Source organism: Cottoperca gobio, chromosome 16, assembly GCF_900634415.1.
Source record: "Cottoperca gobio chromosome 16, fCotGob3.1, whole genome shotgun sequence".
In the NCBI taxonomy this organism is placed as follows: domain Eukaryota; kingdom Metazoa; phylum Chordata; class Actinopteri; order Perciformes; family Bovichtidae; genus Cottoperca; species Cottoperca gobio.
Genome location: NC_041370.1, coordinates 20967835 through 20992373, shown reverse-complemented (window position 1 = coordinate 20992373; position 24539 = coordinate 20967835). Strand labels below are relative to the sequence as shown.

Here is a 24539-nt window from a genome sequence, read left to right as displayed (position 1 = left end):
TGATCTTTAAGACACATTTAATAACTTCTAGAAAGTGAAGTAACAGAAGTAACGTTCCCTCAAAGCCCTGATCATCCACAAAGTCCCCACAGTCCGTTTTGTTAAAAAATATCATCTTTGCAAGCACTTTAAGAACATCATGCAAGCATGACTTATTCTCTGCCACAGGCTTGATTTGCATTATGTAATACTTCCACATGAGAGCCATTATAATCCCAGAGGACGTGACTGTCTCATCCTCGTGTGTGGACACATTTCTTTTCATAGCTTTAGCGAAAATAATTTCCCATGTGCAGCCAAAACCAACAGGAAATCCTATTTATTGTTAGCAGCCAGAACGCAATAAATCAGATGTTTCACTCCTCAGAAACGCAACTGATTAACAAATCACACAACATTCAAGCTCAAATATTAAAGTGATTCAGCTCAGTATACACTGAAGATGACGAACATTATTGAGAGACACAGTTAGAGGATTCACAGTTGCTTTGTACTCATCAGCCACTCAACATTTCCTAAACTGCTTGTATCACTTCATGGCAAAGCAAAGACTGACAGAGAATGCAATCTTATTCAGAGTGCAACTACAGTACATCTTTCATTGTATCTCAAGGCTGTTTGTCCCGTTTCCTTTATAAACCTCCGTCTCATACGCTGCTTCACAGCTGGCTGGAGAAGTTAGGACCCCACACGTGAATCTATTTCCTGACGTGTTCTGCAGCTGTGCGGCTCAGCTGTGCGTGGCCGCAGTGTTGTCCTCGGGCTGGTCGGTGTGGGGATCATCTCCTGCTTTGACAGCGTGAAGGGCGTAGTTGATGGCAGTGCTGTTGGTCCAGCTCCAGGCTCCTGATACAGGGTTGTACAGCATTCCTTGGACAGACTGCACTGAGAAACCATCTGAGAGAGGATGAAAGGGAGACAACATGACAGCAACACAAAAGACATACTTTGCTTTTCTTTTTATACCTATAATAGAAGTCGGCACCACATGATAGTGCAGCTGATGTTAGTGGCTGGTTACTGAACATCAGCCTCTGAGAATAAATGAACGTGTATAATAGGAGAGCCATTTCAACATACACAAGTCTATCTCTCTGTAAGGGAAAATAATGACTTCATTTATCCTGTTTATAGTGACATGTTGCATTTAACATGATGTCAGCCCCTATAAATCATGAAATTCCCATCAGGTGAGCTCAGTTATAAATGTATTCTCAATTTACAGCTAAATAAATGTTTATCTGCTGAACGGTGTACTGTTCAAACCAAACCTTGTAAACAATGAAGCATCTTTCACAGTTAGACTCCTTCTCATTTGGGTGTTTACATTTATTCTTACTGAGCAGCTGATTATTAACACTTCCTGATGTGTGGTTTATGGTTTGAAGGGGAAACCACTTCGTTCTGTGTGTGCTCTTATATACATATAAATGGAAATATGGAAGTCAGAGGGACTCACTGGACTCCAGGAGGCGCTCCAGCTCTACAGGGCTGATAAACTTCTCCCAGTCGTGCGTCCCGCTGGGAACGATGCGCAGCAGCTGCTCGGCTACAACGATACCCAGCATGTAGGACAGGTTGGTTTTATTCAAAGTAGTGATGAAGAGTGAGCCGCCTGGCTGCACAGAGAAAAGGAACAGGAGTCATTAACGATATTTATAGAATGGATTAGTGCTGGACGTCAAGGTTCAACTGAGGTCAAGGTTAAGTATTTCCACAGGAGGGGGAGGAGAGTAGACAGAAAATAAAAGCACAACAGTGCAGTCAAATGCACCCAAACAATACAAGACTTCATGCTAAAGCATCCCTGAAGAAACATACATTCAAAGTATTTATTTTCTTAAATCAAAGAGCAGAAGAGAAAGAAAGTTCAGTGTCGGATTGCAACATTCCAAGAATAATCAATCATTCCCATGATTATTGACGGGAATTCATGTAAATAAAAAGGGAAACATAGGGGTTGTTTGCTGTATTTACCATGTCATATGCAGATATACACCTTAATTTGCCAAATCCAAAATGTGCGATGTGGTGAGTTAGCTAGCTAGCAGATTAGCTGATGGGGAAAGGCCCTTAGTAGTTGACAATGTGGTTTAAAGGGAGCTCCATTATAAAATGAATGTTTTTACAATTCACTATTAAAAGGAACAATTTATTTTGAATTCCCTTGGAAATTAAGTTACAGACCCTTTGCAACCCTTGTCCATTCGTGTCTAAACTAAACGCAGAGGCATTAAGTGAAGAGCTATTCTTTCCTCTCCATTCGCCGGCCCACTGATCTGGGAGATTACGATCATCTGGTCTCAGTGTTGATGTACAGCTTTCACAGAAGCTCGTCAAGGTTCAATGCAGCCCATACACATAAAAACACATGCCGACCTATTCCCAGTGAAACACAACAGATGCAAACACAACAAACAGAACAAAGTCACCATCTGCACCTCAGCATAGGCTCAGATGAACATGAACACATACTGTAGTGGTGCAGAAATATCTGACATGAGCTAACAGCTGGAGGAAAACACACACACACACACACACACACACACACACACACACACACATACACACTATCCCGGGCACACCTTCAGCACGTGGCTGCAGCAGAAGGCGAATGTTTCCAGGTCGGCCAGATGTTCCACCACCTCGGAGGCTACGACAGCGTCGAAGTGGCTCGCCCCCTGCTCCTCTTCTTCTGCGGAGAGCTCCTCCAGAGTGCAGGCCCGGTAGCAGATCCGCTCACGGAGGTCCGGGTCACTGGCCGAATGCAGCTGGGCTGTACTGATGCTGTCGCCTACCGGATCTATACCCAGCACATCAGCTCCCAGACGACCCAGAGGCTTGTGACGGACGAGGGGAGAGAGAAAAGTTAAAACAGGATCTACTGTGAGTCAGTGTTTATGAAATGCCTCACAAGACTAAAGCAACACTTAACTCCACATGGTGGAAAAGTGTCTTTGACTGCATCACAGTGTTAAAACTGTTAACCACTGAGGTGGTGATGGCCTAATGGTCTAGTGGTACGCCTTCCAATACCAGGCTGCCACCATTGTACCCCTGAGCATTGTACCCCTGAGCAAGGTACTTAACCCTGAGTTGCTCCAAATGCTAAATGGACGGCATATTTATATTTATTTATATATATATATATATATATATATATATATATATATATATATATATATATATATATATATATATATATATATATAGTGCTTTTCCAATCTTTGCGATCACTCAAAGCGCTTTACAACACGTCAGCCACATTCAGAGGCTACTGTACACACACACATTCAGAGGCTACTGTACACACACACATTCAGAGGCTACTGTACACACACACATTCAGAGGCTACTGTACACACACACATTCAGAGGCTACTGTACACACACATTCAGAGGCTACTGTAGACACTTGTTGACGTAATAATATATAAATAAAGAGGACATTGCTCCGCCTCATTTTCCCAATTCAACATTTACTGTAAAACTCAAACTTGCATCATCCTCTTCGGTTGATGTAAGCAATGCCATCATTCATTTACAGTTATCACATTAACTGTATGTAACCTAGAATCACACTAGGTGATCACAATTGGTAAAAAACAAAGAAAAATTTAATTGCCAACTATTTTGATAAATAATTATTGGTCATTGTTCATACCTATATGGACATTTCCTGTTTTATATCATATTAAAGTGAATATCTTTGGGTTTTAGACTGACAAAACAAGACATTTAAAGACCTTGGACATTTTGCATTATTTTCTGACTTTTTATAGACCAAAGATTTAATCTAGAAAATAATGTGCAGATTAATCAATAATGAAAATACTCGTTAGTTGCAGCCTTCATGTCAAATTAAAACATTTAACCTGTGCACCAGAGCACTGACAACATTTGTCACTCATCACACAAAGACAAAAAAAACACACTAACACCTGGTAACATTTCTAAATAGATTACTGTAGTCTTTGCTTTTATTTATCATCATTTGTTACTGTTGTTGTGGCCTAAACCAAGATTGCATTACAAGAAAAATAATTTCTTTACTGCAGAGATTGTGCTACCTCACATACATAATACATAATGGAATACTGCAACATGCTTCAGTCGGTTTTATTTTCCTCACCTAAATTCATTCCAGTACTGCCACACAATACAAACAGGTACTGTATATATCCACTACACATACATGTACAGGACACATGGAGATATAGATATACAGCAGTCTTAGTTTACCCTGTTGTGTTGCATCCAAGAGGCACATCTTTAATCTGATAAATCACTTTATTGAAATTGAAGATTTGGTTGTGTGAGTTTCTCTTTTAGATTGATGATGTAATAAAATATGATGACGGACATTTGAAGCTTCATTCGAAAACCTTAATAGAAGCTTCTAAAGGGGGAAAAAGGCATTTGGTAGAGTCCTACTTTTCTGTCAAAGCAATGAAAAGTGATCCACAGTTCAGTCCCCCTTGACTGCTGTTACACTGAGTGAAGAGCTCAGAGAGAGTGAACTGTGTGAAGAGAAATGCGTGCTGTTAAAAGATGCCACAGCTTTTTAAAGCAGGTAATAAGCATCAGCAGTGGTTGGATGTGAACTACAGTGCCCTCTTCTGGACAAAAGTGAACACACAGGCCGGTGTGGTGAGCTGCACTCGCCCAGGGGCCGATCTCCATCCTGCTACAGCTGATCCCTTCTGATGGGAAGGCTTCTAGTGACAAGACACCCAGAGACGCAGCTGCGATCTTAACAGACACTTTTAGGATTTATTCTGTGTGCATCTGTCTCTGTATGACAGAGCCATAGAAGTACAGAACCTGATTTTGTCTTCTCAAATCACACAATGCAGCTGGTATGTCCTCAGCTCAAATGAAGGCAGAGGCAGAAGGCCTGTCCTGGCTGCCCCAGCTATCAACACTAACAAACAGATAAACAACTGTAAATGACCGACTGTCCGCTCCACCACACTGAGACCAGTCAAATCAAAAGAGAAGGAGAATTAGGTTGACGTTTAAATGTTTTTCGAGCACTGGTATGCATGTGAAAAGACTGGCAGTATAATGCACCGAAAGCAGAATCTTATACTGCAACAGACTGCTGTCTGGAAAGAAAAGACTCGATGTGACGTGAAAGACAGCAATTTAAACTATTGGGAATACGCAGAGGATGTATAGGGGCAAAAGATATTTCTGTCTGCGTGTCCTTATTTGCACTGTGTCTGCATGCTTCTCAAAGAGTGACACATGCACTCATTTACCTCAGTGAGCAGGCCTCCTCCACAGCCCACATCCAGTATTCTGAGTCCTCCCAGTGGTTTTCCAGGATACCGCACTCTCTGCACATTCAGCAGATTATCCCTGAACAAGGTAAAGGAGAAGTGGGTTACATTTCAAAAAGATCCGCACATATCGCCCTGTTACTCTCCAACATACACCTGTCATGTCAAGGTCAATGTGAAATGTAAAGGACTGAGGGAGGATGTGTGTATTCTTTGGGGAGACACTGCAGGTCATCAGGGGGAAACGTGTTAACGAACAGATATCAAATGAAACTTCCCCAGTTGATTACTTACACTGGGACAATTTTGTTTTGTATTAAAAGTTTTCTGAAATGTTATGTTTAGAGTCAAAGGTTTTTACACAGGGAATTTTGGATATCTCTTTGTATCACTTTCCCCCGTGTTTTTAGGAACAAAATGTTGTATAAATCAGACTATGAATGATTTATGAATAAACCCCGCTGTAAAAACCCTCAGAATATAGAGAGGAATGGAACTGGAAGGATTGGTGTGCGTCAGTGCTACTCAAGTGGAGGATTCTGGAGTGTAAGGAAAGAAACGTGTATACATTTTGTAAGACACTACAGATGAATAGGGTAAAATAAATAAATAATAATAACAGATAGACTCATGAAACCCCTTATTATAAGGCATGAAACCCCAAGTCCAGGAGGGGACTCCGTAGTCTTGCTGGGAGACTTGAATGAGGCATTATGACATGTTTTCTTAATACTTGTCTGAAAGAAGCAATGTTATGGAAGCAAAAAAAAAGGATGTTTTTGCCTGTAGAGTCTCGCCTTAAACATCCATAGTCTACGTAATCTATGTTCGCATAAGGATGAGAATCTCTACATTTCGGGATTACAACATCCACTGTCACAACCATCTCAATTTCAGACACAAATATCCTCTGGCTATAAATTCCCCCTTCCTCTCTGTGCGTTCCTTCCTGCCTACCTTCCCTGCTCCCCTCACACACTGTCTGTTGACTGCGGCCTCGGGCATTAAACATGAAGAACAGCCCAAGATCTGGGTATGCATCGTCCTCATTAAAGCTCTGCTGGGGTGCAAGAGCATTCGTGCAAACATTGAAGGAAAGAGGATTAGGTGTTGGCAGACATCCAGCACAGCAAAGCCAGAGGAAGACAAAAGCTACTTAGCCGCAGCTCCACATGATCAACTATTACTGTCATAAGAACTATTATACTAACGATAAAAACATATTTGACTTGTCAAATTACTGTTTAAGTGTAGTTTAATAATACAATTATATTTGCTTTTATAGTACTAAATGTATGACAGTATGTTAAGATTGATGCACGTACAGCTGGCAAGTAGTCACAACAGAGTTTCAATGTGCAAAACCATTATGGCAAACGGACCTTCAAACACAAAACGTAGTCCTTTAATACAAAGTGCAAAACACTAAAGGCTTATGCAGCTGAATCAATGCACAATATACCGTTGTGTTCGTTGTCATCAAGATGTCAACTTGTGCGATAAACAAATCGCTAAAAGACTGAGGTAATGCTCAGGGATTATTTTACTTAGTTTTAAGAGAGGATCCGTTTTAAAAACTGAACCTTAGATTTTAACTATCAATATTTGTTTATTGGTGCCTTTTGTGTTTCATTTGTTCAATAAAAGAATGCTGGAAATAATCTCCTTTTCAATTTTCTAATTCAACAAGCAAGTATTGAAACACTGAAAGCAGCAGAACCGAGTACACTTCAAGACCTTTTTGTTTATCGCAAGTAATATCGTTATCGCATATTTTCCTCATAACATGCAGCCCTAGTTTGAATGCCTTTTTTGCATTGCAACATAATTGCCAATTATTTCTTCAATGACGAAAGAAGAAAAGAGGAAGAAGTGCATTGTTATGGTTACTGACTAAATGTTGCACTGTATGAAGTCACTGTTGCGGAGTCAATTGAGGTTTAATCTCAGATACTTTCCAGCATTACAGTATTACTGCAGCTTGCTGTGTTTTAGATGATTACATTTGCATGTGACGAACATTTAAGGTTTGGTGCGGTGAATAAAAACACAATCTTTGTGCTCGATACGGAACCAAAATATGAAAACAGTGAAGTTGAATTTGCTTTTTATGAATGTAGGATTACTGTCGTGGGACTCTAGATCTTATTATCTTTATTCACAGTAACGCATCATATTCAACGAACAAAAGGAAAGCTTTGATCAAAAATGCGTATCATAGTAAGATCGTCAGAGTGTAAGAGGGAGAGCAGCAACAGTAGCAGGGGTGCTGCTGCGTCTCATTTAGACACACCCTGAGGGCAGACTCCTATCAGGCAAATCAGCCTCACTCAGACACACACTGGCACTGGATCTGTCATACTGTCACCATAAACACACATCATCATCACCCCCACCAACAGGACCGCAGAGGGTGGGGGGGGGCAGCTACGGGCTCTTGGCTGGATGGGTAAAGTAATGATTATCTTGTGGGGGCCCCTACAGCAGATCTTATCAATCAAAACAGACGCGGCCAGGACAAAACGTATGCATGTATGTAGCGTTGGCTCAGATGAAACACTATTTGTTGCAAATGTGCTGATATGTGGAGGAATCCTGTCACTTTCAATGTATGTTACTTCAATGTATCACTGAAGGCTGGATCTCCTCCAGGTTACGTTATGACACACTTGCTTGACGCCTCTCAATCCTGTGTTGACAGTGACTTAGGTGTGACATCTTGGCATTTTGAAAATATGACTATTGGCATGCATATTATGTTCAAACACTCACCGTACAAAAGGCACCCTCAGGTCATTCATGGCATGAAGAGCAGCAAATTCTCCCCGCTCATCCCACCACTTGCTGGCCAGTGACTGGAACCTCCTCACCTCATCCGGGTCCACCGTTGTTTGGGAGGCTGACCGAGCACTGCGCATGGTAAAATAGAAAGGACCACATCAACACTGCACATGCCGAAACAAGACACTTAATACAGGGAGGAACACACAACAGCCGATGATGCATACAACATTGGGACATTGGATTTAACCCTTGTGCATCACCTTAAAAAATACAAAAATGTCTGTGTTAAATATCTTTATATAATATTATTTCCCACTTCTACTGAGTTAAATATTTTAACCATCTTCAGTACTGATCGTAACTACCAAATATGTTTTTTAAAGTGTGGTACTGTCAATGATTAGCAACATTGAATTTTAAGCATTTTTATTCTAAGTGCAGTGTCAGATTTAGAACAAAAAAAACGTCCCATTTTTTTTACTTCAACTACCAAATATCAATTAATTTTTAGAATATTAACCCTTTAAATGTCCGTTTGTTAACATAATGCCACTGTTGTTTTTTTATGAAATGAGAATTGTTTTGCATACTACATGCTTTTGGGGATTCACAGTCGATGTCAACATCAGTAATACAACAGCAATGACCCTTCTGGAAAACAAGAAAATAGTATGTACAGTATTTAACCCCAAACATGTGACAATGGCTCTGGTGGAAGATGGTAAAGACTATAATTCTGAAACCAGGAATGCATGATTTTATGCTGTCATGACCATGTGATCAAAAATGGTGGTTTCAATGGGAACAATGAGTTTGAGTATTTTGGCTACACAGTTTCTTAAAGACTTATTATAAGGGTTATAACTTAAAAAATCACAACCTTGTCAAAATGTATGCCATGTGCATTAACATAACCAGAATGATCCAAAAAATAAAAAGCCAAAAAATGTGATGTGATGCACAAGGGTTACAAGTCACTGTATGTAATATAATGCTATAAAATCTTCCAATTGGTGATGCAATTACTAGTCGATTAGTCAATTAGGAGAATAAGGGGGGGGGGAATGCCATTTTTTTAACTTTTCTCAGATGTAAGCATCTTCTCCCTGTTATACACTGCATATGTTTGAGTATTGGTCTGTTGGTTGGTTTACACAAACCATCTGAGGTCACCTTGGGTTATAGGCGACGAAATTGATTGTGATGGGAATTCTTCACAAGCTTCTGACGGTTTATACAAGGATTGATTAATGGAAAAAGTAATTGACGGGTTGATCGATAATGAAAGGAACTGTTGGTTGTGGTCCTAACGTTAGCTCCAATCTGTCTTGTTGCCCCTAACAACATACTAGTTACTTTGAGCAAATTCAGTGTGAAGGGATGTTAACGTTACTGTCAACCAAGTAGCGCCGGTGACTACTTGTAACGTTACTGTTGGAGCCTACCTGGTGTGACCGGGCTCGGTATGTTGCCGGGTCTTCAGAGAGACGCTCCTCTGCAGCCACAGTGTCCGCTGTTTACACACCGAGGTCCAGCTACAGCCGCTGCGTCCTGCCGCAGTCTGGAGCTGGACCACACCGCACACTGCGGTCGTTGTACGGCTGTACAGCCCCAACATGAAGCGACTAAACTTATTCGCATACATGCTTTCATAACACAGGTTGACAACTAGCTACTGTAAATTTGCTCACTGACTGCACTTGTCAGTTTGACCGACGGTACACATATCTTTTCTGCTCGGGCAGAAACAACACACACTTTAGTTCCTACCGGCCAGACGCTTAGCTGTTACCGACGGGAAACAAGTAGTTAAACACTGGAGGAAATGTTGTGTATCGCAATTTCATTTTGTAATTCCTAATGACCATTTCAAGGTTTGGGTTCTGTCATAGAGGATGACTTGGATAAATGTCATCTCAAATCAAATGTATTTGTATAGCCCAATATCACAAATTATACATTTGTCTCAGTGTGCTTTACAGACTGTACAGGTTACAACACCCTCTGTCCTTAGACCCTCACATCGCACAAGGAAAAACTTCCTAAAAGAAACCCCATAATTAAAGGGGGAACAATGTTATAAACCTCAGGGAGAGCAACTGAGGAGGGATCCCTCTCCCAGGACGGACAGACGTGCAATAGATGTGTGTACAGGATAAACATAATACAAATAAAACATCCATTTGACAGAAATTATGTTGTGATCAAAAAAAGAGAAAGTAGATATATCACCATGGCTGCTTAACTAGCTACTTGTTTCTGAGAGTTTCAGAATCTTTAGGTGTTCATTCTTTATGGTAACCTATGCCATCCAAGGTTCATAATCACCCTTTGTGAGTTCACATCACCTTTATCTGGTTTGTGTGATAATGGCACCTTTCTAAAAATGTATCTTATCTTATGAGAAATTGCACTTTTATTTTAAACTGCTTTAAAAAAAACAAAAAGGCAGAAAACCTGCACTGCAGCATATAATTCTAGCAGAAAAGCCCTCCACTGTACGGCAGTGCATATGATGACATTTTGTAGCCATTCTGACCTTTAATGTTTTAGTTAATAACCATGTCATTTTTAGCCAATCGAGTACAAACCATTATGAACCCAAAGGGAGCCCGATGTGATTCTGTGTTGACCTACAAATGTCTCATTATTAAACATTAAGAAACAGACAGTGTGGCAAGACAAGGAACAAACAGTTTTATTGGACATCTTTACAATAATGTTTGGAGGAAAGAAAGTTAATCCTGTTACGATTTAAAATTATACAACTTGAGCTTTTAGTGTCCACATAGTCTTATTAAGCTTTGCATAATGATACAAGTGAAAACTCCTACCATTCAAAACGTTTGAAGTTGTTCTTCAGTCACACTTTTTAAAAATAACAACATATTTACAAAGATGAAAGACGTATGAGGGGGGTTCACCTACACAATTGCCTCTATAATGAGACAAGCCTGTTCAACTCATGGAATTTAAAATGGTAAAGTGCACAGGTCAGGAGGTTAACTGTGCTCCTCAGCGTCTGCTACGACGGGAGGGGGACGTTGACCTGAAAGAGAGACGTGGACATAACATTAATACTGCACCAATCACACGTACCACCCATGCAGACTACAAAATATAAACATGCACAAATGCCCACCTCCCACCACACATACTGTACTCCCAGAGTACAGAAAACTGTACATAATCACCATAAACTAATGTACTCTAGAGAAGCAAATATACCCAACAGTGCACAGTGTAAGGCAAGAAATGTCCCCCCCCATTAAAATGGACAGAAAGAGCAGATATCACATCTTAACACGGTGCTAGAAAACAAACTCTACTGGATTCTGGGATGTTGAGACTTCAAGTGACTCTTGTTAGAAATTCAGAAATGGCAAATCTTCATTTGGTGAATAAGACCGTCATTAAAACCCTTTATTGCATCAATGTTTACACAGTTAAGCAGATTTGACTGCAGTTGACAGTACATTTTCATAACATTCAGTCAACAATTTTCCTTGTTAAAGTTATTGAAAATATATTGATTAAAAAAGGACTCCAGAGAAATCACAATGAGACATACAATGAAAACATACAGTATGAAAAAAAGGGGAAAAAACGAATACTACCTTGATCGCGACTTAGACTTGTGTTTGCGGCTTGCCTTCTTACCAGACTTGTGAGATTTTTCCGTCGACCTTGAGCGACTACGTTTCGATTTTTTTGATTTCTTTTCCTTGCTAACTTCAGGGGTAGGGGACCTACTTGAGTCGGAGTCTGAGCGCTTCTTGCTAGCTTTGGCGGAGCCCTTCTTGCTGGCTTTGCTATCCTGCCGGGAGTGCTTGTCACTCTGAGAGTCCGTGCACGAATCACTCTCTTTCCTTTTCTTCAATTTGCCATTCTCCTCTGTAACTACAGAGCTTCCTTTTTCTTTTTCCTTCTCTTTGGCCTTTGGCTTTTCTTTCTTTTTATCTAGCTCTTTTTCCTTATCCTTCTTTTTCTTGTCTTTCTCGTGGCTATGACTCCTTTCCCTCTTTCTCTCTCCGTCTTTGCTGGAGGCCTTCTGCTTGTGTTTGCTACTATGACTACGACTGCTGTCTCGGCCATCCCGGCTTCTTTTCCTCTCCTTATCCCTTTCTTTCTCCTTTTCTCTCTCTTTGCTGCGACTGCGGCTGTCTCTGGCCCTGGCTCTAGCCCTTTCTCGCTCTCTGGATCTACTCCTGCGGCCCCTGCGCTCCCTGGAATCACTGCGATCTTTCTTGTGTCGGCCTGATCTCTCTGCGCTGCTCCTCCTTCTGTCTCTGCCCTTCTCACTGTGATGCCTGTGGGAGCTGTGGCTGCGGCTACGCCTGCGAGCCTTGTGGGAGGAGGAGCGGCTACGCCTCCTCTTCCTTCGTGGGGAGGAGGATCGCGATGAACTGCGGGAAGATGCTGAGGAAGAGGAAGACGAGGAGGAGGAAGAACGACGGCTGCTGTGGCTGGAGGTGGAGGGGGAGCTGCTGCTGTGACCGTTGGCCGGTGAATTGCTGGCGCCTCGCCCTGACCGCTCCTTCCCCCTGCCCGAGTGCTTGCTCTCACTACCCTCTTTCTCACTACGGGACCTACGCCTCTCTACCAAGGGCTCCGCCTCCCTCTCCTTTACTTCCTGTTTGTGTGGATTCTCTGGCTGGCCCTCATCATATTCCCCCTTTTCTCTGCTCAATCTCTCCTTCGCCATCTCTTCTGTAGAAACAAACAATGACTCAGGTCAAAAATAAATGAAGAAACATCAGGGACTGCAAAAACTAGGAACACACTATACAACTTTTACACTTGTTATGAATGTAATGAGATCAAGTCAGCATCAACTTTTAACTCCTGGTCACACCGTGAGCATTTGCAGATTAATCGTTTACTTCTCCTGATGTAATTATCAACCCATTCCTTTGTTTTTGGATTACTACTCCAACTTTAATGGAAATAGGAAAAGCCAATCAAGCACGGACGTAGTTCAAATATACAAAAGGTTTGGGGAATAAATTCTACCATCATATTTATTTTGGTAGCACACCGTTGGATCACTTTGATGCATTACAGCCAATGCGTTGTGTTCCTAGTCTATCCTTGCAAAGCCACAAACATCTTACCACGTGCAAGCTGAGCCTCCTGCGCTTGTTTTTCTTGCAGCTGCTGTACCTCCCGCTCTTTGCGGCGGAAGGCGTCCTGCTTCTCTCGGATGCGGTGGTGCAACTCCTCCTCATCGGTGTCGGAGGATTCAGAACCTCGTACGCTGCGTTCATCCTCATCCTCGCTCTCGTCTGAACCATAGTCACCAAGCCCACCTGCCACAACAGAGCCCCCGGGTGGTTGAGTGTTGGTAAGGACGAAGATATATTCTCACATTCAGGTTTCACTGTTGAAAGCCCTCAATCCCAACCCAAAGTCCCAATGGAAGTCACTTAATCCTGTAGAACTTTAAATTACACACTGATAAACCCCTTAACTAATACATACAGCCCTTAAAGAAAGGCTAATATAAATACTTTGTATTTAAGAGCATGCTTCTGTCATCAAAGTACAACACTAAACCCAAACCAGTCACTAAGACTGCACTTCTATTTAGACCAATCTTTAAAATTAGGAGTTTATCTGGGTGTTACGGCTTGTGCTAAAAGCATTTCCCATGTTCCTATTATTGCCCCTCCATTAATCTAAATATTTTCCTTCCCTCCCCCCAGTGATAGAAAAGGGGATACTCACTGAGACCAGTCAGAGAAGCCAGTGCACTTGACTGTGCCAGCTGTTTTGCAGGAGCTTTGATTCACATCAACAACAGGAACAACATGTTAAAACACATACAGCCATTTTCTCAAGAGAGTCGCTAGAGAAGGGGGGGGTCACAGATAAAGCACTATTCACAAGAGCTGCCAGTGGTAAAAAAGAGAAAAGAAATAACAAAAAAAACAAATGGAGAAAAGAGAGAAGGTTAACAAACAAAATTCTGTCTCACAATCCAAGTCAAACAGTCGGACAGGCGGGAAAGAACCAATCTGTACTAATGCAGTCACTTCAATGGAGGAAGTCACTTGTATCTAAAAGGTGGATGCTGGTCAGATTCAATGCTGAGACTTCATTCACTCATATCATACAGTCCTTCAGCAGAACCTTCAATACCAGGAAGCACAAGACCAGGTTTTCAAATACTGTTTATGAAAAGCATGTCTCTGCTCTCTCCTTCTGATGCATTAGCAGAGAATGGTTGAAAACTGCATCTCAGACATACTCCCATGTTTGCCGCTCTATCGCCCTCGTTTGCAAGGCCTTAATTTAAATGAGATTATGTACATAATGGATTCTCTTCGGATTCAAACACAATGTCTTGGTGACAAGCTGATGATGCATAAACTGGAAAAAACAAGAGCAGACCTCGAGTGGCTTTCCGGTGCGTCTCTCTGGCCACATGCTGGATCTCTTCATTGGTCACCTCAAGAAGGATCTCTGTCAGAAGTGTTTTTGTGATGACCATCTAAAGACAGGGAAAGAGGGGGTGGGTGGGGGGGTAAAATGTTTTCTTTTCAATAAATCCTCTTCAAAACATTGTCAACTACAACCATTTACATGCAGAGAAGATAAAACTGACCAGCTGGAACTCCTTTTCCTCATCAGTCATTTCAGGTTCGCTGTCCTCCGCAGGAGGTGATGGGCTGCGACCAGCAAATTCTTTCTTGATGGATGCCTTTTCTTCATCGTCATTGTCATAATTCCCCTCATCGTCACTGTCCTGATGCATACAGAAGCAAAGACTGATAATCAACCAACAAGCTGCAATCATTGCTACAGTTCTCATGCAATTGCCAGAGAAACAAAGTTCATGACCTCAGATGTCCATTCATCACATCACTCACAACACAATGCACAAAGTATAAACGGTTTTTCAAAAGGAAACCATTTTGCTGTCAAGGCCAGAAATTAGCGGCTTACAAATTTACTCTTGCGGGGCACACGTGGCCCATCGCCTTCCTCGTCAGCCTCGCGCTCTTTGCTATCGACTTTGGTCATTTTTGCACGCTCCTTCTCCATTCGCTCTCTCTCCAGCTTCTTCTGCTTCTCTCTGTCCATCTTTTCAAGGCCCTCTCGGATCCATGCAGGCAATGTGCGTCTTTTTACCGCATCTGAAGATAAAAAACAAGGTCAAAATGAGTTTGTCACATAATGCAACTGATTATTCTCATTATCAGTTCACTATTGATACTTTTCTTAATTAATCACTTGTAAATAGTGAAAAAAGCTGTTCAGAGATTCCTAAGTCTCAAGGTTATGTTATGAAATAGCTTGTTCCACCAACAGTCCAAAACTCAAAGATATTCAGAATAGCAGCGAATCTTCACAGCTGTAAATAGTTTTAACTTTGGCATTTTTGCTTAAAAACGGATTTAAACAATTAATCTTCTATGAGAATAGTAGCCAATACAGTTTCTGTCAATCGACTAACCAAACAGACGTATGTTACAACAGTAATATAATCTGAGAGATAAAAGGGTGTTTTTATTTTACAGCTGGTTATGTCTTTCTCGTACATTAGTGCAGGGGTCACAACCTGCTGCTCAGGAGCCACATGCTTTAACCCCTCTGCAGTGGCTCCCTTGACAAACAAAAACATGGCAATAAATAACATTATTTTTATGTATGTTTTGTTGCACAGTGGACAATCTTTCAAACGGAACACCTCTTATCGTGGAGATCGAGGTGATATTGTGACACTGAAATACATTTAATAGAATTTTTACATTTCGTCCACTAAAATATGCGTCACATTCTCCTGCGTTTACGAGCGCGGTGCCTTTTCCTGCAGGTGGCTAATCTTGAGTTTCCGACCCCCGGCTAACTCGGTAAGCTAACAATGGATACAACTAAAAAAAGAAAAGTCTCAGAGGAAAAAAGAGAGTTTAATTCTGCGTGGACAGATACATTTGCTTTTACTGCCAACGATGCTGACTGACCTGTCTGCTTGATATGTGGCGAGAAATTAGCTAACAACTAAAAATGTAATGTCGAAAGACATTTCAAGAACAGACACAGCATTTGCCGAAAAGTACCGAGCTGGAGATGTGCGAAAAAAAGCGATTTCTGAACTTCTGCTGAAAGCGGAGCAGAACAAATATTCTTTCAAGAAATGGATGAAATCTTCAAACTCAACTACTGCTGCTAGTTTTGCCGCTGTGTACGCCGTGGAAAGCCGTTCACAGATGGAGAATACATGAAAGAAGCATTCTTAAAAATATCAGAGCATCTATTTTTGGACTTCAAAATCAAAGATGAAATTGTTCAGAACATTAGAGATATGTCTCTCTCTTCAAAGAGCGTCAAGGACAGGGCCATTAAAATGCAACACACATCACCAAACAGAAAATTGAGGACATCAATTCAGCTGAAGCATATTCAATCGCCTGTGATGAGTCAAGTGATGTGAATGATGTTGAACAGACAGCGCTGTGATGCAGGTGTGTGAACTGTGATGTGGTGCAGGAAGAAATCATTGAGTTGATACCGCTAAAACAGTTTGGTGTTGTCCTAATAACAATACAATCTCAACAGTTTCCTTTGTCTTTCTGTAATTTCATAAATGCAACAAATATAGTATAACTATATATACAACTTAAGCTGTGTTATGAAATATGTGTTGCTGCGGCAGACACATTTTATTTGGTGGAAGAGGTGACAAAATGGCTCTTTTGATAGTAAAGGTTGCCGACCCCTGCCTTATGGGATGACAATGAATACCTAATGGCCAAAAACAAATCAAAACAGTACCCAATAATGATTTTAGAAAATAATACTTATAATAGTACTGCATGTCTAGTCTGGCATGCCTAGCTACCAGTACATTCTCCTACTTGTCATAAAATTAAGAGCATTATTTTCTGTTTGAACACACCAACTGCAGTGCATTCATGAACCTCCAGCCGTCTTTAAGCTGATAATCTTCGTGTGATGGCTGGATATTAGTCAAGTGAAAACACACTCACCTAACGTTGCTGGGGCCTCCTGTTTGACGGGGAGCTGGATGGGGGATCTGGGCCGGTCCCTGAAGCCTGGAGGTCTGGTATCTCGTCTGTTCTGAGGAGGACCCTGCCAGTATGGGGAGTGGAAGCTTGTGGGTGTGGGGGCGAAGGATGAGGCGGCTCCGTGCTGTGAAGAGACAGCACAAAGTGAAAATGAAAAAAAGTAGTTAAGAATACAGAAGGTCCTCTCTTATCTACTAAGTGTGGGCTTGTTGTTGTCTTTCCCAGATTAAGTTAGCTGACATTCATCCTTCACTCCTGACTGGGCTAAAATGTCTGTTTGGTTTAAAATAGAAAAGAAAATGCAGCTTATAAATAATACCAAACCATGCTGGATCCTCAACAAGCCAAAACTTTCCTCTGCACCGCATCAAGAAAGCAATGACTGATACACCTAGAAGCTGGGACCCGGCACTGTTTCTATGGATTTGCTCCTTCTTGTGTTACTTGGTTGTCACACAAAAACCCAAACGCTTCAACAGTTTCTACTATAGCATCTGCATACCTGATAATCAAACTGGTTCATGGCCATGGGGGCCATGGCGTAGCTGTCGGGCTGTGCCCCATACCCATGGCTGTTCTGGGGGTAAACCCCGTGGTGGGCTTCAGAGTTGAACTCCACGCTGTCCTGGCTGTTGCTGTCCTCGCTGGGGTTCACCACATCCATCGGTCCTGAGCCTGGAGGGATCCAGGCCTGCTCAGGGGGTGGTGGAGGAGGAGGGGGGGGCTGGCCATGCATTCCCCATTCTGTTCAAGACAACAGAATTAGTCAATAAAGGCAAAAGCAATATGAACATATAGGTGTAACACCAAAATAAATGTTTGTTGATTCTTCCCAACAACTGTGCAAGAGGGACTTTGTATTCAGCCGAGCGAGTACACGTGAAAGATCACAAATTGTGTCAGAAATCACACTTATTTTCTATGGTCTAATAAGTGACAGTGAGTCGATACTGAACGTAGTGACTTACCATTACCAAAACAACAAAATGAAGCTGAAATAATTCACAATATTGTACTAACTATATCAAAACATTAAAGAAAATGCTTAAAACGGCAGTAAAATATTTAACTTAAAATTAAAAATAAAACAATCTTTCATACGGTAATCATAAACCATAAGGTCTCACTGCATAAATAAAAAATAGTAACATTGTGCAAGTGTGTTCTTTCTTACACATGACGGTATTTTTTTCTTTTTTATTATTTTTATTAAAAGGAGGCTCTATTGTTCGCCTCTCTAACATGGTATGGAGCTAGACAGCTTTTCACATTTGAAAATATTCACAATTATCCCAATAGTGTAAATTCACCATGATCAATGTGTGATTGTATTGTGATCAATAATAAATCCTACATTGTTGCATATTGTCCCTACTTGCTATGACTGAAGGGGTTAAAATTGTACCTGGTTGCCACATTCTGCCAAATGTTGGGTCACCCTGGAAGGCGCCATGGTTGCCCTGTCCACCTGGTTCAAGGCCTGGGATGTCCTGGCCATTGGGCTGAATATTCGGCTGCTCTGCGCCTGTAGACTCCTTTTGGGCTATCCATGCTTGTGCCAGGGCAGCCCAGTCGACTTGACCTGCACACAACCAGAAGGTATTACAAGAATAGTAAAACTCATATTATCAAGGCTGTTTGTGCAGTGGGTAAATGTGCAAAGAAGCCCTGCAGAGGCACATTTCTTTTGAAGAAAAAAGATGCCTTCATGGTGCATGTGCATCACTAACCTGGATCTTGCTGGTGCTGGAAAGACTGCATCCACTGCTGCTGGCTCAGAGGCCACTGCGGCCAGGGCTGTCCTCCCTGGTCCCACATCACTCTCCTCTGGATTCACTCCTGAAATAGCCAGGCCAGCTGCATTTAGATTTGAATTTGCACCATCAGCATCTCTTTTGCTGACCGGACGAGAGCTGATGCAGTTTTTGCGCTACATCATTACAATCGTCTCTACTGGTCAGAAGAAGCAAGCGTTAGCTTCAATATAGGTGCTAACGTTACATCTAGCTGACTAGCTGTATTTAGCGACTCCAGTTAGCTGAAAGTCATTTCTGCTGTAAATGGTGGAAACAAACGCTATGCAGTATGATGTAACTCACTGCATTATTACTGACTCATGATACTGAAATAAACTTTAGGCCTGTGAAATCCCAACCTCTAAAGCTGTCTGTGGTTTGTGAGCTAAAGGGGAAGCTCACCCAAGCTAACGTGAGCTAAGCTAAAAACGAACGCTAAAAGATACGAGCACCATTATATTACCGGGTGAACAAATGTGCGTTCACACTTAGAATACATTTCATTCTGACAGGGAAAGGCGAAGTAAACTTAAATCAGCGCTGTGCTTTGAGCAACATAATCCCCACCTTTTCCAAACAGTTTCTCTCCAGCGCTGCGGTTCCAAATCAAAATGGCTGCACGAGTGAACTGTTCGTCTCGGAGGCGGAGGAAGTGTGAAACCAGAGGCTCAGTTGCTGCCTTCAGAGGCAGTCAGGAATATTACAATATAAATGTATTTACATAGCTTTCCACTAAAACTCAGGACATCTATTGTATTTAGTGCATTCGCCCATTCTTGTATCTTATTTTGGGATACATTATTCAGGTATACTACACGACTCCTGTAGGCAGCTTTTCCACTTAAACAACGACTTAAATTACTTTTCACTCTAACTTCTTTATTCCGAATAAGGAACGAACGAGCAGCACTTAAAGGCAGCATACAGACTGCGAGACATTCAGATGCTGATGAGGTTGACGATAATGAGCGCAACGTCCATGAAAGTCTTGTGATTGCTGTAATTTAATTTCCAATAATAATGCAGTCGGTAAAAGTTAAAAATAACTGTCTGCTTATGCCTCTGTGATATTAATAAAAACTAAACTAATAAACTAATTTTGTGATCTATTGCTACCTACGAGTCTCCCCTTTACAAACATGCCCGCGTTATGCTAATCCTGTGCAATGAGTGGCAAAAAACATGAAGTGCAAATGTGTTATTTTCGACTATTCTAAAATGGTGTATTTGAATATTTCTGCATGCTGGGGTCCCCCTAAATCTTGGAATTGCATACATTAGGTATGAGACTTGGACTCTTGTGGATTCAATGAGTCCCATTGTATTCATGTGTGATGATGTTATTCCCCATTGTAGCCATTTCATTGTACTGAGACCATTTTTTTTTTTTAAAACTTGACCTCACTGAATAAAATTAGCTTTTATTACCTCTAGGATAACCACAGCCTCATGAAACTTTACAACCACAAACTAAAGGCATGGGGCATTAAGAGGATGTATGGCTTTCCTATGGATAAGATCTCCAAATGTCAAAAGTTGTAATACCAAACCACAGCATGAACTTGTTTATGGTGTTCCTCAAGGTCTTGGTGTCTTAATGTAAGCATTTACACACTATAAACGTTCAAATTCAAATAGGCGCCTAACCAAAAACAATGTTTATTACACATTTGTAACCTGAAAAACTTGACATAGTGCTGAGTTGCACCTCAAATGAATCTTCAGGTTCCAACCTTTCAAATACTGTACACCAATTTAAACCTGCATGTTTTGCATACTACTATATTTTTTTTTACAACTGGTGCTCAGTAACTTAACAATAGTTCTTCATGGCTTGTTAGCTGATTCCTTAGATTGGAAATGAATGAAAATGAATGGATTCATGGCACTTTAAATCTTCGGTCTGCGTCCTGCCTGACGACGAGTCGAAGACAGAAATTCCCTGTTAAATATAACTTAGGTGTTGCATTGTTTAGATTGTCAGTTATTAAATAAAACTGTATCAACACTACGACATCATAAAGGAGTTCTGTGTTGCATACTGTACATATAATACTGCATATACTTGATAGGTATAGTTTTAGTAAAAGGGCACCTGGAGGTGTATTCAAACAAATGAATACTTCTTATTTTGGCGACAAAAAACAACAACCAAAGAATGGAATATGAAAGACTTAAGCAACAAAGAAAACGTTTAAAAAAGCACACAGACAGTTGGACATAGTAGGACTGACGTGGTCAATGCAGATGCTACAAACTCTTCTTAAATCTCGTTACAGGACTTTGTAATACATTCTGTGTGTGAGATGGGTGGAATAGAACGGCACATAATACATGTTGCACAGATACTGGACAATCTCTGGTTTGACATGAAGAACAGGTCGGGATGGATCCCACATTGAGCAGTTTGTCTTCGGTGCACATTAAACTGTTGAAATGCATTAAGCATTAAATTAATTAGGGTCAGATTAACCCAATAAGGAGCCCTGGGGTATTTTAAATACAAAACTATACAACATGTTAACCAGTGTATATAAGTACATTTACTCAAGTACCGCACTTAAGTAAGCCTACAAATGGAGGTACTTGTACTTTACTTGAGTATTTTCCTTTTATGCAACTTTATACTTCTACTGTACTACATCTCAGAGGTAGATATTGTACTTTTTACTCCACTACATTCATCTGACAGCTTTAGTTTTTCAGATTACAGTTTATTATCCACTTCCTGTCCAGTGAAAACCATTTATCTCTAGATGTGTTGGTTTTGAATGTTTGTGATAAACTGAAGGATGTTGAGACAAATCTCCTACTCCTTAAGACAAATAACATAACACGTTTTGGATCAAAGGGAAAATGCATCGTCACAAAGCTGAAAACAGGCCGTTTTTCTGAAAAATCCATAAAGGGTTTTAGAGATACGTGGTTCTCACCGGACAGCAACGGAGCTACAAACATATGATCTTATAAAATGAGGTATTGCTGTAGAATAAACTACCCAACAGTAAAATGCAACACACACATTAATGCAGCATCAGCAATAATAATAATAATAATAATAATAATAATAATAATAATAAGGGTAAAACACTCACACAGAACATTTTAATGCCCAATCAATACTTTAAGTACATTTGGCTGATAATACTTACATACTTTTACTTAAGTAAGGCTTTGAATGCAGAACTTGTAGAGGAGGATTTTCAGTGTGGTATTTATACTTTTACTTCAGCAGGACCTGAATACGTCTTCCACCATATTCCATCAATCCATATGGTGGATAATACAAAAGTGCATTTAACAGATCACAAAGAATCAGTGAACTTGTGGCTCTTTGTCCACTTGTTGGTAATGTTGCCGTTTGCTGGTATTTCTAAAAGCACAAATATGTCTTTATCAGTAGAGGGCAGCATATGCTAAGCATGTGTTGGGTGGCTGGGTACATTTCAAGGCAACACAGCAAAATAAAGCCAAGAAAAGAAACGGTGTTCGGTGACGTGCTCTGCAGCTCTAAATGGGTGTCACCATTTTCCTTAAAAGCACGTCTGAAATCATTCAACACATCCTGTGTTTTAGAAAAGGGTTATGTGCAGGTGTTGTTCAGTGCTCCGTCATGTGCTGTGTTGGTGTTAATATGGCGGTGATTTGTATGCACTGTGAGGAGCAAAGCCTCAGGCGAGTGTAGACGTTTGGGCCTGTGTGACGTGGTGTCAACCGAGGTGAGACTGACAGTGACAATGGCGTGCATGGTGAGAGCAGTACAATGTAACCTCCGCTGCTGGTAGATAGGTGCAGTAATGAGCATTCCAGCATTCGTTTCTACACAGGGGGAGGGTGCCTTTCATTAAGTGAGATTAAATCACATCTAATGCCTCAGCATCGTGTCCCCGAGCCAAAAGCCCCCCCCCCCCTCCCTCCTGCTTTAAAAATAGACAAATGCATTTCAGAAAAGATTTGCTCTTTTTGTTGGTGGCGGCTTGACAACCTGTTTTAGCGTTCCAGCAGCGCGACTCAGATGTCACAGCGTGTGGGAACAAGAGGACGTGGAAGGCGATGTTTTTGGACGTTGCCCTTTTCCAGATTCCACACCCACCTCCTCTTCACCAGCTCGCGACATGTTCTGAAGCAGTGCTGCTTTGCACCCGTCAGGGCCGATCACCGGCGAAGAAGGGTTGAATATGGCACCGCTGGATCCACGGCGACAGCCCAGAGCGATGGTGGACAACATCTCGCTTCGAGTAAAAACAGGATGACATCAAGTCCAAAGCCGAAACAGCAAAACCTTCCCCCCTCGTGATCTCTCTAACACATAGAGAGAAAGATGAGTCTTGTAGAAAATTCAGTTCATAAATTAGATTTATTTTTGTACAGTATGTTGTTATACTCATTCCAAATGTTTATCATTTCATAAATTAAATGAAATGATTTTCTGGAAACAAAACGTTGCCTTGAGGAAAAACCCTGCACGCCTCAAGCACCGAGATGTTGTATCGTTTCTAGTATGTACAGTTACATATACTTCCTTACAATGTTTTCGCTTACAGTAACTTATACTGTTCATAAATATGCCACACATATCCCTCTTTGCATTTCACTATGCACTTGTTTGTCTTCTCACCATGCACAGGTTTCTTAAACCTGAAGCATAGGCACTGAATTTGTCCTCGTTTCAAGAGAAAATAATGAACGTCTAGATAGTTTAGCAAATGTTCAACAACCAAGAAAAAATGTCCTCATGTTAACATATTTCCATAGCTCATTTGACAGACACTTCAAGAATACATTCATCCGAACATTAACCCATTACAGCAAAGATGTTTTTTTCATAGTCGGGAATAAAGCCTTTGAGTTTTTAGTTGTTTTTATAGTTATTTTTAAATCAACCTTACAGATAGTATGAGGGATAGTCACTTTGTTGAACATCTTAATGGGTTTGTGAGTGTCCCTACACAGTTACAGTAGAGCTGAAATACCGTAAAATGAAGGCAGACACGGTGCTTGGTTGGTCTGATAAACATCGAGTGGGGTTTTTTTTTGTGCAACAACACTCGAGGACCATATCGACGGCCTTGAAAAAACAAACGTTAAAGAAAGCGTATAAAGTAAACTCCTTGTGTGTTTGGTTTGGATTTTCTGCTCTGACTTGCAGTTGCAGTTGCAAAACTTGTCTTTGGCAAATGTAATTCACTGATAGTCTTATATTTTTACATTCTGATGTAAAAGAAAAAAGAAAAAAAAGAACAATCCTTTCAAAGGAGGCTGTAAAATAACTCTTGTGCTGTTCTTCAAAAAGGTGCTATGTGTAACAATTTAGACCGGAATGTCAACGTCAACTTCTATAGCCTGGTTATTATCCTTATTTAACACCATTGGTGCTGTATTATTAGTGCTTGAGTTTCTCAAATGTACGCCCGTATTTCCCCTAAACTCTGTCATAAATGATATTGCTACTCGTCATCATGCTTCACTCTGTGCAGAAAAGACAAACATGTCTGAAGTCATTTTTCTCTTTGCGTTTCTTACCATCTATCATCTGCCAGAAACTATCAAGCACAAATCTGTAACATTGCGTATTAGGGTCATTGTAGGTAAAAAAAAATATTATTTTTTTTACAAACTTAAAGTAGTGGATTCACCAGAAG

General features: G+C 40.9%; 3 protein-coding genes across 8 annotated transcripts in view; all 3 read right to left on the bottom strand.

Annotated features, from left to right (window-relative positions):
- Positions 1-9836, bottom strand: coq3 (coenzyme Q3 methyltransferase). The gene is made up of 6 exons (XM_029450679.1): positions 9515-9836; positions 8058-8195; positions 5265-5364; positions 2586-2840; positions 1460-1619; positions 1-897 (listed from the first exon to the last, which is right to left on the bottom strand). The coding sequence occupies exons 1-6, from the start codon at positions 9712-9714 to the stop codon at positions 731-733; spliced, it is 1020 nt and encodes a 339-aa protein (XP_029306539.1). The 5' UTR covers positions 9715-9836; the 3' UTR covers positions 1-730.
- A 915-nt stretch (positions 9837-10751) lies between these two features.
- pnisr (PNN-interacting serine/arginine-rich protein) lies at positions 10752-19591 on the bottom strand. Of its 2 annotated transcripts, none has more exons than XM_029451564.1 (12): positions 19465-19591; positions 18832-18940; positions 18507-18683; positions 17604-17845; positions 17063-17225; positions 15018-15208; positions 14677-14817; positions 14463-14562; positions 13797-13850; positions 13184-13378; positions 11687-12779; positions 10752-11118 (listed from the first exon to the last, which is right to left on the bottom strand). In XM_029451564.1, the coding sequence occupies exons 2-12, from the start codon at positions 18917-18919 to the stop codon at positions 11085-11087; spliced, it is 2478 nt and encodes an 825-aa protein (XP_029307424.1). In that variant the 5' UTR covers positions 18920-18940; positions 19465-19591; the 3' UTR covers positions 10752-11084. The 2 variants fall into 2 exon arrangements, with proteins under 2 accessions (XP_029307424.1, XP_029307425.1); XM_029451565.1 differs by having other exon boundaries at positions 18832-18958; positions 19465-19546.
- Positions 19592-21309: 1718 nt separating this feature from the next.
- The window catches only part of usp45 (ubiquitin specific peptidase 45), a 40865-nt gene continuing 37635 nt past the window's right edge, over positions 21310-24539 (bottom strand). For 3 of the 5 annotated variants that reach the window (XM_029451376.1, XM_029451381.1, XM_029451380.1), the window contains exon 18: positions 23236-24539. This exon is cut by the window's right edge and continues 1110 nt beyond it. The gene's annotated coding sequence lies outside the window, so the exon portion shown is untranslated. Of the gene's footprint in view, positions 23200-23235 lie in introns of those variants that run through there. The other 2 variants (XM_029451377.1, XM_029451379.1) reach the window with 2 other exon arrangements.

Coding starts and splice junctions, on each gene's coding strand:
- pnisr (XM_029451564.1), bottom strand. CDS start 18,919: ATGTGGGACCAGGGAGGACAGCCCTGGCCGCAGTGGCCTCTGAGCCAG. Junction 17,226..17,603: donor TGAACCAGTTTGATTATCAG/GTATGCAGATGC, acceptor GTCTCTTCACAG/CACGGAGCCGCCTCATCCTT. Junction 13,851..14,462: donor GCACCGGAAAGCCACTCGAG/GTCTGCTCTTGT, acceptor TGTGAATCAAAG/CTCCTGCAAAACAGCTGGCA.
- coq3 (XM_029450679.1), bottom strand. CDS start 9,714: ATGTATGCGAATAAGTTTAGTCGCTTCATGTTGGGGCTGTACAGCCGT. Junction 8,196..9,514: donor ACCGAGCCCGGTCACACCAG/GTAGGCTCCAAC, acceptor TACCATGCGCAG/TGCTCGGTCAGCCTCCCAAA. Junction 2,841..5,264: donor GAGGAGGCCTGCTCACTGAG/GTAAATGAGTGC, acceptor GTCCGTCACAAG/CCTCTGGGTCGTCTGGGAGC.